Here is a 15,138-nt window from a genome sequence, read left to right as displayed (position 1 = left end):
CGTCGTAGCGCAGCTGCCACGTCCCCGAAGGCACGTCCTCTGCCAGGGACTCGAAGGGGCCATCGAGGAGGGGATGTTCACTTAGCTGCTCGAGGGCGGACTTGGTGAAGAGGGAATTCCGGCTGCGCGCTAACAGGCGCCGGTACGGGTTCACGGCGCGCAGGTGGTAGTAGTTGCACAGCGACAGTGCTCCCTCCGCTGTGCGTGGAAGTCCGCTAAACGCAGCATTGCGTCGAACCTCAGCCCGCTCGCCTGCGTCAATGTCAACCCCAGCGGTGGGCGCAATCGCTGCCGTCGACTGACGCTCCGCTTTGATGTACGCCCCACGTGGCACCACTCGGCACTCGTGGTCATACTCCTCGATGAAGAGGGCCAGCCGCACCGACTCCTTCACGCTCTGAATCTCCGGTGCATCATGGCTGGCACTGGGGTTGCTCACGCGGTACTCGTATGCAGGGTCCCCGATGAAGGGGCCACGCATGCCGAGCAACATGAACTGCTTCCACTCCTCCTGTTGCAACCCGCTGCTGGTGCTGTAGCTTGGGCACATGGCGAACACCGAGGAGAAGGTGCCGAGCAGGCTGAAGGTGTGCCCTTCGTCGAGTGTGTAGTATAGCTCCGGCTCCACCACCGCGTCATCATCGAAGGCCTCCACGATAATGTAGTCTGCCTTACACCCAAAGATCTTGCCCCAGAGCACCAGGTCCTTGCGCTTTGTCTGTACGCTAAGAAGAGGGAGGGAGCTGGAGAGCTGGGCGCGCTCATTCGGTGAGAAAGATGCGCCCGCCATGAAGGCATACTGGAAGAGGTGAGCAGACGTCATCAGGAAAAGGGAGAGAAACGAGTGCCGGGGATGTACTTGTGTTTCGGTACTTTGGTCACACGCAGGTGTACGTGGATGTGGGTGTGCTTGTGTGGGTATGTGTGTGTGTGTGTGTGTGTGTGTGTCCGACGTAAGGAAGTGCCTGTGGGGCCTTCTTCATGTACGAGTACAGGAATGGCACGTGACGGGGAGTTACGTCGACATATTGCACGAACAACCGGGCAGCAAAAGGCGAAAAAGTGCGGCGAGAATCGCAGCAGGGGGGACACGACAGAGAATAGCGTGGGGGAGTCGGATAAAAACACAGCATGCAGGTCGAATGAAGGTCACGAACGCCGGAAGCACGCGCACGGCAACTGCAGGACACACAACAAGCAGAAAAAACGAGGACTCAGTCCGCCTGGTAGCTCTCCACTGCAACGTACGGCGCTCTCACGGCTAGGGATACGCATCGTCGTGCGCGGTCTTGTGGCCTTGACGCACCCCTTCTCGGGGAATGAGGGAAGGCGACCTGCTTAGTAAAAGGATAAAAAAAGAAAGCAGCACGCTGAGGCTGGAGAAAGGGTGGGAGACTCCAGCGGCACCCACAGCCTCCCCCCTCCCCTGTCTCGTGCACCTCCGCGGCTTCCAATCGGCTTTGCTTGACTGCTTCACTCAACACACACACACACATGTGTGGGTGAGTGTAATGTTGTATAGCCCGGTACCTCCATTGCGTATCGCCGCCACCTCTGCAGCAGCGATAGGGCCGAGGAAGGAAAAGCGCCAGGGAGGTGCGAGACAGAGAAGGAGAGACGACCCAATGCAATAAAACCAAACAACGCATTGAGAGGAAAAAAAACGCGCATCAGCTGTCCTTGAAGAAGATCAGGGAAGGAGGGAAAACGCGCAGAGACAGGGGAGGCGGTGGTGATGATGCTCAGCTACACACTTGCGTGTGAATTTGACGTCCGTCCAGCTCGCCCACTCCCACTCGGTACACCTCCTCGGTCCTTCTCCTCTGCTGAGGAAGGCTTTCCCCACGTTGGCTTGGAAGGGCAACGATGTATATGGGACGCAAATCATGAAAGCGAGACGCACACACCCACACGCACACACAAAGAGCGCGCTGAGACTCGACAAGTGTGCCCAAGAAGAAGTTCACCCACCCCATGGACTGCAGATTCTCACGATGGCCGGAGAACTACAACAAGGCCTTTGCTCCAGCCACAGACGAAAAGCCGCCGAGAGCGACACACAGCAGCAACAAAATAGACCAAAAATGCAGAACGGGACGAGTGCAGGAAGCGAAGGCGTAAAGACGGGCACACAGAGACACGTATCGGGGCCAACAAAGATGATGAGAAGGGGGGGGGGGGGTAGAGCGGCGCAGAAAAGGAAAGGGCAAAATCATAATAATCATAAGCAGCAAAGACAGCAGCAGAAGAGACAGACGGACTTGGAGGTGGCAAGAGTCACCCGGGCTGCGGAGAGCCCACCAGACACATTCACACGAAAAGGCGTGAAGAGAAGGAAAAAAGCATTTGCCGTGCATGAGAGAATTATTTGTCTTGTTTGTCACATATATATTCGCTACCATCTTGTCAACCCCCGGTGCCAGGAACACCTCAGTGTCGCATCACGGCTCAGTACCCCACTCGGTGTGTGGGGAAGCGGGGCCGCCGCCACCGCCCCCTCCTCTCTCTCTCTCTCTCCCTGCCACACGCCGAGCCACTTCTGGTGGTGACAGGCCCACGTGCCCACGACGTGGGGGGGCGCACGAGCAATGTACCGCTGCTGATGCCGGCAGTCAGCTCCCGGGTGGCGTTGCGCCGGAGCGACCTGCGACAGCGAGCACGCTTGTACCACGCATAGCATGGGCGGGGTGGGGAGGCGACTCGAATGTGTCTCACTCCCGGCCCCACACTGCCTGGTGGTGGGGCGCCTGCGTGTCACCCCGAGGGGGATGCACGACGTGTGGCGACCTGCGAGGCGGGGGTGGGTGGGTGACGTTGGGGTCAGGGGCCGTGCTCGCATCGCTGAGTCGGCGCACTGCTGTAGCGCGTGCGTCGGCGGCCGCTTCGGCCCATGTGAGGGGCGTGCGACAGGCGCGGTCGATATAAGTCGCCCGCATGTTCCATGGTGGAGTGGGCACGTGGAGAAAAAAAGATTCTTCCAATGGAAAGGGGTGCTGGCAATGCAGTCAAGTGAGATTATATAGCTGTAATGGATGGTAGTCCTCTCCATACTTGGATTGCTCGACGGCACAGTCGGGGAACAAGAACGCCAGAGGGTTGCCCACAAGAGAGGAGAGCAGTGAGAAGCTGTCAGCGCTGGAAGGGAATGGATCGGAGGGAAGGGTCCGACAACGAGCAACAGCGAAGATTGTATCCTCTAATGGAGTGGGTTACACATGCAACTAGCGCGGCTACCCCACCCTTCCCCAGCGGAGGTACGTGACAGGGACACTCAATGTGGCACTTTCTTTTTTGAGCAGAATGTCTCCTTTGCTGGGTGTGTTGCCCATCAGTACCGACGTAGGCACTCACGCTCTGCTGCCAGTGGCGGAGGATGACGTGCAAGCACTACGGAAACGCAAGAACGAAAAGCGAGGATGCCGTCCTCTGAGGCAGACATAGTTATTGTGGTCGTTCGTTCTTGGTGACTTCAGCATGCGTCTGTGTGCTATGGCATGTGACTCAACGTGGAGACACATCTGGAGTGGCGCATCTCTGGGGAACTTCCCCGCCCCCCCCCTCCCGCAAGTAAAGCATGAAAGAGGAAGTTGCGATGTACGTCCATTTTGTCCTCTGTTTTTTTTTTCGAATAGGTGGCACAAGTGAGCGCGTCTATTGGTGCGACTCGCTGGCACCAACACTGTTAGCAAAACGCTGCGACACCATGTCCTTGCGAGCATCACGGATCCCCTTCGACGTGATAAGGAAGCACGCTTCTCGCCTCGGCTGGCCACTGCACTTGAGCACACGCACCACCCGGTGCTGCGCGACGCTGCGTAAAGAAGCCTGCTGCCGTGCTGTCAGGGAGTAAACGACGTCTTCTGTGCAGACTGTAGCGGTCGTCGGAGAAGTTGGTAGATCGACAAAACTGCAGACTGGGATATCGTAGTGATGAAAAGAAAGCAGAAGCCGTGTAGAGAGGCCATGGCTCCACATGTCGCCGAGGGCCGGAACGAGAACGTTCTGCCGCAGCTGGCCGGCGTTGCCCTCAGCAGCTGCAGCAGAGCAAGCGGGTCCTTCTGTTGCGCTTCCGTTGGTGGGGTGATTCAAGGCAACGTCGCGCAGTGTCTTGGTTGTCATGTGATTGGTCACCACGATAGCCAGCTGAAATGTAGCTGCCACGTGCTCCAACAGCGTACTGCACTGAAACAACAGCCGCGAGCGTTGCCAGAGTCCGTGCTTCGACAAGAGCCTGTGGGGGGACTGCAAGAGGAGGCTGTTAGGCGCGGCACCTCTGCCTGTGTAGCTGAGTAGATCCATGGCGCTGTCCCCACCACCACCTGTGCTCCTCCCGAAATTGCCTCTATGGAAGTCGTCAGAGGAGCGAAACGGCAGCGCGATAGAGTCGATCAGCACCATCCGCACTGTCGCGCGCACACCGCTGCCTGCGCTCTTGTCCTGCCTTGAAGAGCATGTCGACGTAGCAGCTGTGCTCCCCGTGTCAACAGCCTTCGCCTCGTCGCTGCGCTCCTCCTCAAGCCACGACGGTAGACTGTATAGGAGCGCGAGTAGTCCTGCCAGGTCTGTTACCCGAACGTAGTGGACGCGTTGCAGCACGGACTCCACAGTAAACTCTTCCTGAATACCTGGTGTGCCCCCCGTCGTCGGGCAACTACCGTGTGAATACGGCACCGTGTGGGGCCCCAGTGGTGGAGATCGGCATCGCTTTCTATGCGAGCCGGGAGGCTGTCGCGTAACTGCTGGTGGCGCAACGGCCGTCTCACTTCGTGGCAGCGACGATCGAGAGAACAGAATGGTGCGCACGAGCGACACCGCCGCCGTCGCCATCTGCTCTAAGCGCTCCACTACAAAGCTGCCCTCTGTATCCACGAACAGGCACGCCCCACCCATCCCTCCGAACTCTACTGGCATGGCACAGCTAACAGCTAACTGCATTAGCAGCTGTGTCTTCCCAACACCAGGAGGGCCACTGATCTCGGTCACGCCATCAACAGGAATGCCACCGCCAAGTATGCCGTCGAGTTGGCGAGAAAAGGTTGTCACATGGGTCGGAAGACCCCGTGCCTGCCGGGCCTCGACCTCCGCATAGAGCTCACGTAGCGTACGACACCCCGGGATTGCACCAGTGTGACTGTCAGTCGCATGGGCGTTCTCGCGTGTGTTGGGTGCAGAGTTAGTGAACCGAGATGGGGACTCCGGAGGACGAGGAGGCGAAGAGGATAACGCGCCATAAGAGGAATGCCTCCCTTGCGCGCTTGAAGCAGTAACACTATGTTTCTTAGAGGCCTCGTCGGCCATTACTGTGGCGTGTATCGCCATTTCCACAATCTCGTTCACCTCGTCCTCGGTAAGATTCAGAAACCCTGACGCGCCAGCCACTTTGCGGAGAGTCGATCGCATCGCCGTCTCTCGTAGCGCCGAGATGTGGGCTGGCTCGCTCTGATCATCGAAAGCGCCACCACGCTCTCCGGGAGTATCAGGTTTCAGTCGGCGCGGCGGACGGGAGTCGCTCCTTGATACTTGATGCCTCAATAGGGCGCTGGGATGCCGCAACACTGAAAGCACCTGGTCCTCGCTGTCATCACCAGCGTGGTAACACTTAGAGGAGAGGAGGGCGACTACGTCCGAAACGTAGAGGATGCCGGCGTCCCGCAGCTTCGCCTTTGTGGCGGAAGAAAGCGACTCGGAGCACTCGATCAGTGCCATGTGGAGTCGGGGGGAGGGGGGGAAGTGAGGAAAAGGGGGGGGGGCAATGGAGGAAAAAAAAAGAGCAAAGCGCGTCGCACTTAATGGTAGCCCAGTAATGAAAGCACTGTAGAAGGCGAGTGGCGCGCAACGCATCAACTCGAATGAATCCCTCTCCAAGACGTTGAGGGCCTGCCCCAGGCCCCTTTTTAATTGTTCTGTGCTCACCGTAGCACTGTGATCTCTGCAAGTGTCTCGGCTGATGGCGACATGGAGAGAAAATGGGCTTTGCCCGCATCCACTCCGCATTCAAAAGTAGGGGACGAAAAGAAGGTGTGCGCATCCGATTACACGGGGAAGTCAGTGAAGGGTCGACAGGCTTTCATTGTCGCACGTGATGGGGGGGGGGGGGGGGCGTGTCTCGTCAGCGAATCGAAGACAGTCACAGGAGATGTAGCCTCTTCCGCCTTTTGCTCCTCCGAAACGGTACAGCGGTAGGCGAAGAGGTAAGAGGGAAGCACACAAAGGAGCACCGCAGAGCCCAGTCCAAGCTGAAAGATCATTTTCTAAAGGATAATGACAGCAGTGTGGGTCGCACCGATGCGATTAGCTGCCGCCGCCTGCTCAGGGCAGCAGGCCAGCAGACGTATATTTGTTTTTCAATGTTGCTTGCTTTGCCTGTGCACAGCTTGCCGTGTGCTCCCAGTAGGATGCATAAGCTGGCCCATGACACCGTCGTCCTCGGCTACGGGAGGGACAGTATCCTCCAAGATCAACGCACTACTTCAGTCTGAGTGAAACTGCTGAGTTTGAGTCCCCTGAAGTGCGCTGTGCGACGAGGCGTACGCTGCTTTCGCGCACCGAATGGTACCGTACTCGCCTTTTCAGCAGTGTCCTACGCAAAGACGCCCCTCAGCAGTGCTGGAGGCAGTGGCCAGTCGCCGCCCATGTTGTGCAGTGTGGACATCTGCAAAGCGTTGCAGAGGTGTTTTGTCCCGTGGAAGAGTGTCGGAGTGGTTGTGAGGTCGTCGAGGTGGTCAGGCTCCATAGTCGCCAAAGGTGACACACCATTTGCCAGCGCACACGCCAGCCGATGTCGAGTAGAAGTCTTCGCTTCACCTGACCCCGCCACGGCGTCACCAGCGCCGATATCGAACGGTTCGGTGGGTCGAAAAGCCTGCCCCAGCCTATGCTCTGTCCATCGTCTTCGCACGACGTGCTCTACCAAAAGGCGAATTAGGAAACCCAGAAGAACACCCTGTGGGCACAGTGTTGCCAGCGACGATCTCGGGCAGTCCTGCTCATTCGCAGGGCGGCTATCATCGCCGCCGTCGAATCCAGCACGGCGAAGAAGCTGCTGAAGAGCGTTGAAGTCCTCGTCAACGAGGAGCTTCGCCGCGAGCAGCACAACTACGGTGGCGCTCTGTAGCGCTGGAGGCTGCCGCGGCGGGTTCGCCTGATCGGGCACTTTTGCAGCGGTCAGGGGTGCATCTAAATCCCCCTGCGCGAACCTCTCCGCTTCCTCCACAGGAAAGGAGTCCTTCGCCGCCTCAAATACCGCAAGCAGACGTGTGGTGGCTGCGTCGTCGCAGACAATGGCGCTGTAGCACAGCGCAGCAGCTTGCACCCAAAAGATGTCGCGTACCGGCGCTGCTCCACACGTCTTTGACAAAGGGGTAGGGTCGTCACACGCCACCGCCACCGTGTGTGGGTCCACATGCATCGAGTATGCTCCTCCTACGGGGTCGCCAGCACACTTTGCCCACGAGACACTGCAGCCAAAGAAGGCAGCCACTTCGCACGCCTCATCATCCAGTTTGGCCAAGATGTGCGGTGGCGAATCGATATCATCAAAGCAGGAAATCGCGTTGCCTGTTCCGCTCTCAGAGGACGCTGACGCTGCTGCTGCTACAGTCGCATAAAGGAGCCTCTCTGAAATGGCGCCACCTATGTCGTAGGTGCTGTGGAGAAGAAGCCCATCGCTCTTCACATGATCAACCCCATTTCGCTCTGGGGCTATGACTATGGCTGTGGCGAAGGCATTCCCAAAAAAGAGCTCCGCGGCGACACTGACACTGCCCGACAGCAGCTCTAGGTCCATCGTGACGCTCGCAAAGCAGAGCGACCACACCCACACTCGCCGCGCCAGCCAAATCGCCTGCAGGTAACTTTGCATCGCTTCCGAGTTCTGCGCCACGCGAACCGTACGCGCGTTGAGCGGATCGCTGCACTCCATCAGGTCGCTCACCCAGGCAGGCAACGGGGGCGCCGAGGTTTCTGTCGGTAGCGATACAGAGAGCACGGTGAGTGCGCCAGAGAGCCTCGAGAGATGCGCAAGCAACTCCTGCTTCACAGACTTCAACTGACTCATCAGGCGATCTACCACACCGCGAGTGCCATGTGGAAGGACCGCCTCGCCCGCCTGCCGTATGCGACAGGAGGAAGACTCCACCCTTGCGTGCGTGTAAGTCTCGCATAGATCCCGCCACTGCTCTCGTATATCCTCGAAGGAGCGTTGCAGCTGCAGTGTCGTGCGGATCTCCTTCGAGATCGTCCGCGTGTAGGGTCGCCGAAGCCAACTCGATACGTCATCGCCAGGATGTTGAGTAGCGAAGCGATTTGTGGGGCTCACTGTCGCTTTTTCTTCTGTGGGCATTCTTCCTCTGCATTCCTCTTTCGAATGAAGACAAGGGAGGAAAGGGAGAGCCGTTGTGCGTGTCATCCACACCCAACACCCACCCATAAGAACGCCGCACGCAGAGAGTGAGGTAACCAAGACGCTCGGGAAAAAAAAAAAAAACAGAGAAATGAAGAAGTGTGTTCGTGTTAAGCCAAGGGGCAGAGAGAAACAGAGAGGAGATGTTGGGGGAGGGAGGGGGGAACAGGCAAGTACCTAGTTTCGCAAGCGGCACCCCACTTACGGGCAGCTGGAAAGCTAGACCGTCATACGCGCTGATAGACGCCAGGCGCGGCACGGAGGCAGCCCGCTGACGTGCATTACAAAACTTTCTATGAACGGAGCCAAGGTGCTAAGAGGTTGAACGCCGTCCATGGCACATCCACACGCGCACGCTGCTGATACAGTGGCAGAAGAACAACAGCATAGGAGAAAGAAAAATGCAGGATGATAGAAGATGCACGAAGCACTCCCGAGACGCACGCACGAACGCGCACAAAAAAGCGCTAGAGAGAGAGAGAGGGGGGCAACACATGGACAAGGGATGCACTCATGCATAGTGGAGAACGCACGGAAACGAACGAGGTGAATGAGAATACTAGCACAGAGAGATGTCCAACGAAAGAAATGAAACCAGAGCGAAAACACGCTCGAGGAAGGAGGAAGGGCCAAGTGTAGTATGTACAGACGTATCGATGTGTACCGGTGGGCCGCAGAAGGGAAACAAACAAAGGGGAGGGGGGTGACCGATTCGCAGCAGCGGCGGCAGCAAAATGGTCCATCAAGTTCCATACGCATTCGTGTGTGCAGGGCTTGCGAGGTGGCCAGCAGGGAGTAGCGCGTGCGTATGCGAATCAGCAAACACAACGAAGAAACGAACAAAGGAAATCGGAGGGACAGCGAAGAAGGAGGAAGGGGGTGATCGAGAGGCCCTTGAAGGTGCGACTGCATTCCCTCTGTTGTTTTCTTCTTTGTGTTGACCTTGCCATCCTACTGTCGGCTTCCCCTCTCCCTCTCCCACTCCCTCTCTCTCCTCAACCGCTCGCCCTCAGCCACATATCCGCACGGACAAACGACATCAGCTGCTTCAACGTGCTCTTCTACCTGCTGCACCTGACAAAATCCAGACATAAAGTGAGCCCATAAAAGGTGCTTCGACATGTGCGGCTAACAACGCACAAGAGAGGCGGGGAGAGAAGGCAGTGGGCATCTCTGCCATGGCTGAATCACATACCGGCGTGCTTTGGTACATGACAGGCACGCCTGCACATGACCCGGACACGCTCAGCGCTCCGATCGATCACAGGTGCAGTACGGTTAGGCAGAACCTGCCGTGAGCGAGCCTCGACTTTGTGGGAGATGGGAAGCGTGACATGGACGAACGAAGATGCTTCTCCAGGGCTCCCTCACCCGTCGCCCGGTGGACAGCGTGCGCCCTGCTCGACTACTGTCCTCCAAGACCCTCCGCACGGGCTTGCTCCAACGGCATCTGTCGCTTTCACGACGCACGTTCAGCTCCTTGCAGGAGTGCGGCACTTTTGCTTGTAGGTCTCCTCTCCTTCCGCTGCAACGACCCGCTCACTCCGCCGCTGGTTGCTCTGACGCAGACCAAAACGATCACCATCTGAGAGAGAGAGAGAGAGAGAGAAACAAGCGATGCGCAGTGTTCGGTTGCAGAACACCGGTGAGACTGAACAGCTGCTGGACGAAGCCAGGGGTAGAAGCCTTCAACTGGTTCAGATGGCTGTGCTGCAACTGGTATCGAATCTGCCAGCAACCCCTGACAGTCGCACCCTTCCGACGATACGGGACCACCGCGCGAGAAGCTCTTGTATTTCATCGACCATCAATGTGCGCAGCAGTGCCCCCGCTACACTGGCGATCCATGTTCATAGATCCTTCGCATGGTCAGGAAACGTGGCGCGGAACTCAGCAGGCACACGGCTGTCTAGTCTTCAATAGGCCGCTTTCACCATGCGCGCTTCCAACGCCCGAAGCTGCGCGTCAAGCTACACCTGTGAGCACTGCCACACTGCCTGGTAGTGCGCCTCTTTCGGCAACTTTAGTGGCGAGACTCATGCGGAAGCGTTTCCGAATGTCGGCCGCAAAGTGCACGACCGCATCTACGTAGCAGAGAGTCACACGCGCGAAACGCGGTCTCGGATCGTCGAAAGAGCCTCTCTGCCGCGTGCTCAGAAGACAAACAATGTCGATCCGCTGTGCCGCATGGTACGTACTTGAGGACATCCTCTGCAACGTTGCTCGCCGCATCGTCGAAGACGGTGTCGGCGTGGTCCTCTGAAGTATGCACATCGTTGCACGGCCACATCAGCTTCTCGCGCGCGAGTGCCTCTGTTTACAGGGCAGCACGGAGGAGCACAGTAGCACCCCACCACACCCACCCCGGTGAGTGGCGCCGCGTCTTCCAATGCACACCAATTCTCAATGTCACCATCGATGCCGCGCCACTTGATGGTCTCCCTGCTCTGCAACGGGTGCATCCCACCAACAAGGCTCGCAACACCATCGCACCGGAGCAGTAGGCAGGGTCAATGGCCTTTGCCTAGCTCTCTGTCCATGAGTGGACAAGTGGAACATCGACAAGGTGGGGTGCTGATCGGCCCGTCCGACTGCCCTGGGGCTCCCCAGTGTGGGAAGATGAGTGAAATAAGCTGAGGGCCCCAGCGGCAGCGCACCAGCACTGTCGCATCGGCCCGTCCGCGTGAACACCTCAGGGAAGAAGAGCTGCGAATGTGCGAAGATGACGTGGTGCAAGGAGAGAGGAGAAGGGTATGTGCATCGGTGCGTACGTTCGTCTTGAATACGTCGTTCCACTCTATGCGCTGGTGCATTTTTTCACTATTCTAAGACAGTGGACACAAAGAGGAACAGACAAATCACGTGGTAACAGAGATCACCGCGTACGCGGAAAGCGTCGAGAAGGGAAAGAGGGAGGAAATGGACACGAAGCGGATGTCGACAATGCCGGCCAGCGCATGCGAGTGCCACAATACGTCATGAGTAGGGGAGAACAGCAACAACATGAGCAAAAAAAAATAATTATTATGATAATAACAAGAATAAGAAAGGGCTTAAAAGAGAATGGCGGGGATCAAAACGATCCTGCCACTGCTTTCAAAGGCCAAAGTACACACGCATAGACAAAGAGGCGCCTCCCTCGCCTGTATTTTCACTCTTGTTTGCTCATGCGCCTCCCATTCCTTCTCGAGCGTGCGTCAAGAAACGGCTGCTTGGTCGTTTCGCTCCTCTTTGTGTCTCCGCATTTTTCCTGTCTTCCTCAGGAGAGCTCAGCCATGCTCGCACGCATCAGGATGATTGATGGAATTACCGTTGCCACGCTGACACGACACAGCACATCACTCATGCAGCCCTCTCCCTCTTCTCGCTGCTTTGCTCCTGTGAGAGACCCTCTTCTCTGCCCTTCATGCGGTCGGGCCCCCGCCTAAACCGAGTAGGACAGAACCGGGGAAGAAACGGTGGATTATTCATTGCCGTATGGCAGAGCTCCCGAGCAGCAGACTCATCGGCGAGATACGCGTGCAGACAACGCGCAGCTGGTTCAGTAACGATTCCATGTCACCTTTCTGCAGCAGCGACACGGCGCGCACATACCAGAGGCCCATGACCACACTCGACACGATGCCGCTCGCATGATTCACATCCAACGAGTAATTCGAAAGCGCCAGCCAGGTGTTCTGCCCCTGTCCTCCTTGCGGGTTTTGGCTGCTCTCTGCCACGACACGGCGTATGAGAAGGCGACAGGCCCAACGGACGCAGCGGTACATTACATACGTCGCACCAGCGCAAATCCCGAACGCCTCCCTCACCGGGTCGATCGACTCTCGCAGGTCTGCCTCGCACCCGTGCCACGTTGCGCAGTGGTAAATGACCGGGAGCGTATGCCAAGCACAAACCCCCACGTTAGAAAGGAGCTGCATCGTGAAGAGCACGTTGATGTCGCCATTCAGAAAAATCTTCACTCCCGACTGCTCCTTGAGTGAGCTGAATGGAGAGGTGGGCTTGGACTGTTTAGGAGTGGTGACAAGAGCGATGGACAAGGCACAGGAAATGACCTGCGCGCTCACCACATAACTGATCATGCCGCGTGTGAGGTAGAGCGGAACGCATATGCCCGTCATGGTGCAGCCCGTCAGCAGGACGAAGACGATGAGGGTGTCTTGCGCGACCCATCCGACAGGCCCCAGTGCATATCCCGCAGACATTAACGACGTGAAGAAACACAGCAGACGGGCTCCAGGGAGCATGAGCCGTTTGGGGATGCCGAGTAGCAGCGCTGCCGGCACTAAGGCGGTGGCGACAGGAATCGCAATAGGAATGTGTGGCGCATAGCGGAAGGCAACAACACCACTTGTCAGTACAAGCATGCCGGACGCGGCGAGGCTGTACGTTGCCGTCAAATGAGACCGGGCCAAGGCAAAGCGCTTCGCATCGCCTACCGGTTGCGTTCGGGTCTTGATAACCTCAACAGCCGACTCCAGGGGATGGTTAATGACGGCCGGCAAGATTTGAGCGATGAGACCCATTTTGTAACAAATTGCCACTGCATAGCCACCGAGAATGACTAGAGAGCCGTAGCGCAGAATTCGGACGTTGCGCTCCGCCACGGATGACATCGCAGTGTCACCGCCGCCCGTGGGCATCGTCCCTGTGCTCCTTATACCCATGTCCCCTAGCTGAGAAGGGTCTGGTATACTCAACAGCAAAGCTGCTGATAAAAATCTCGTAAAAGAGAAAGAGGAAGCAATACGAAGCGAAGGCTCCGGACAGCTCCCAGCAGCAGGTGAGGAAACGTATGCGCGTTCGTTCTTCTACAGTGAGACGTCGAATATAAGCTGACAGGATATAACTGACGTGCATCAGCGCCGACGCGTCGGGTCGAATGGCTGCGTCCCTCAAACAGACAGTGGCAACTTCGTGTGGTAAAGTGACGCTAGCAAAGCAAAACGGGAGACGCCGACGGCGACGACGACGCAGCCCCCGTACGCTCCGTCTCTCGTGATTAGGTCTCTCTTCGTGGGGGGGGGGGGGGAAGAGAAGAAAGACCGCGTCAGTGCGACAGCCCTTCGTCGGAACTCGTGAAAAAGATGGCACGAACACCGAATTAGGGGGAGGGGACAATCATGCGCACATGTATGGGAATGGGTGTGCAGGTTTTAGGAGGACACGTGATTCAGAGAAGGGAGAAAGGAAATAAATGCAAAGCATGAAGAGAACGAGAAGGAGTCGAGAAGCAGCATGTTGGGAAGGTTCAAGGAGCACAGAGAAACTGGCGAAACGAATGAATTGGTGGTCTCGCTCTTTCGCTGGCCAACTGCTGCCGCCCACTCTCTCTTCTTCCATAACCACAACTGCTATCAATGCAGACAAGTCGTTCCATACACCAAGACGGCAGAGCGCGTCCCTATGGCCTCGCTCAGTTTACGGGTGGCTGTCAGCCATCTCGGCACTACGAGAGCGCAGAGCGCCACCCTTGAGTCGCGTATGAGCTCCGTAAAAGAGGGCAGCGAGCTGATGCACCTGCACGAAGGGCAGTTATGCGACTCGCATTCGTACGATCCTCGCACTGCAGCACAGACATCTAACCTGCCCTCGGCGAATTTCTTGGCGAAATCGTTCGCTCTGTAATTATTTGCTGGCATACTCTTGATAGTCGGAAGAAAGCACATATGCAGAAACCAGCACGGGCTGCCTCCACCCTACGCCTCCTCTCTCTCCTGCATCGGCGTAGGTGACGCTACAACCGCCCGTGTCCCTCTGCTGCCGACACCTACCCGAAGTCCTCAGCTGTCACGAGAACACCAGAAAAACGCTACTAGGGGTGTTCGGCCAACAAAGCAGGTGGGGTCATCACCGCCAAGACATGTGACGGGGGGGGGGGGGGGGGGGTTTTATATTTTCTTTAGGGGGGATTTTTGGAAAGGGAAGGGAAAATAAAGGGAATAAGGGGGAAAAAGAAAGGGGGAAGAAAAAAAGGAAAAGGAAAAAAAACCCCCCCCCAAAACAAAAAAGGGACAACCCCGGGGGGAAAAAAAAAGGAAGCCAAGGGCACCAAAAAAAAAAGAGAAAGAAAAAAAGGGGGAAAAAGAAAAAATGGACCCACAGCCGGGTGGAAAAAAACCACCCCCCCCCCCAAGAAAAAACGGAGGGGGGAGGCAACCCCAAAAAAAAAAGGCGGCGAGGACAAAAAGGCGCCAAAAAAGGCAAGGAACACCCCACCAACAACCAAAACTCCGCCAACAAAACCGAGGCAACGAAAAAGGAAAACCGAACCAGGGAAAAAAAAACGCAAAAGGGCGAAAAACCAAAAAAAAAAGGGAAACCAAGGGAAACCCGGCCCCCCAGCCGAGGGAAACAAAAAAAAGCGCCCCCGGCAGGGCCAAGAAACCAACCGGGGGGCGGCCCCGGAAAAACAAATCAAGGGGCCCAGGGAAGAAACCGGATGGAAGCCAAAAACAAACCCGGGACCACAAAACGCGGGGAGGGAAACACGCACAAACAAAAACGCACGCAAGGGAAAAGAGCACGCACCAAGACGACGCACTCAACGGATGGCGCCAGAAACCACCCACCACACGGAGAAAGGGGCCCCACAATTGAACAGACGAGGCCAGCGGAAAAAAGCAAAACACCAAGCCACCCCCAAGACCGCCACCCAACCCAAGCCAGAGGGAGCTAAAGAGACGCGGAGCAACAAAAAACAGCAAAAGCCGCGGCGAACCCAAGCACAGCGAGAC

General features: G+C 57.1%; 4 protein-coding genes across 4 annotated transcripts; all 4 read right to left on the bottom strand.

Annotated features, from left to right (window-relative positions):
- Position 1: 1 nt before the first annotated feature.
- On the bottom strand, positions 2 to 823 carry LBRM_33_2770 (conserved hypothetical protein; the record flags this gene model as incomplete). Its single annotated transcript, XM_001567995.2, has 1 exon — positions 2 to 823. A coding segment is annotated over one exon (822 nt), but the record flags the coding sequence as incomplete, so codon positions are not given.
- A 2,828-nt stretch (positions 824 to 3,651) lies between these two features.
- On the bottom strand, positions 3,652 to 5,706 carry LBRM_33_2760 (putative recombinase rad51; the record flags this gene model as incomplete). Its single annotated transcript, XM_001567994.2, has 1 exon — positions 3,652 to 5,706. One exon carries the CDS (start codon positions 5,704 to 5,706, stop codon positions 3,652 to 3,654), a length of 2,055 nt encoding a protein of 684 aa, XP_001568044.1.
- An 874-nt stretch (positions 5,707 to 6,580) lies between these two features.
- On the bottom strand, positions 6,581 to 8,341 carry LBRM_33_2750 (conserved hypothetical protein; the record flags this gene model as incomplete). Its single annotated transcript, XM_001567993.1, has 1 exon — positions 6,581 to 8,341. The coding sequence occupies one exon, from the start codon at positions 8,339 to 8,341 to the stop codon at positions 6,581 to 6,583; it is 1,761 nt and encodes a 586-aa protein (XP_001568043.1).
- A 3,527-nt stretch (positions 8,342 to 11,868) lies between these two features.
- Positions 11,869 to 13,068, bottom strand: LBRM_33_2740 (conserved hypothetical protein; the record flags this gene model as incomplete). The annotated part of the gene is made up of 1 exon (XM_001567992.1): positions 11,869 to 13,068. The coding sequence occupies one exon, from the start codon at positions 13,066 to 13,068 to the stop codon at positions 11,869 to 11,871; it is 1,200 nt and encodes a 399-aa protein (XP_001568042.1).
- Positions 13,069 to 15,138: the final 2,070 nt, after the last annotated feature.

This window comes from Leishmania braziliensis, chromosome 33 (genome assembly GCF_000002845.2).
Source record: "Leishmania braziliensis MHOM/BR/75/M2904 complete genome, chromosome 33".
Classification (NCBI taxonomy): Eukaryota; Euglenozoa; class Kinetoplastea; order Trypanosomatida; family Trypanosomatidae; genus Leishmania; species Leishmania braziliensis.
The sequence above is the reverse complement of the archived record's forward strand: the minus strand, read 5'-3'. Positions and strand labels throughout refer to the sequence as shown.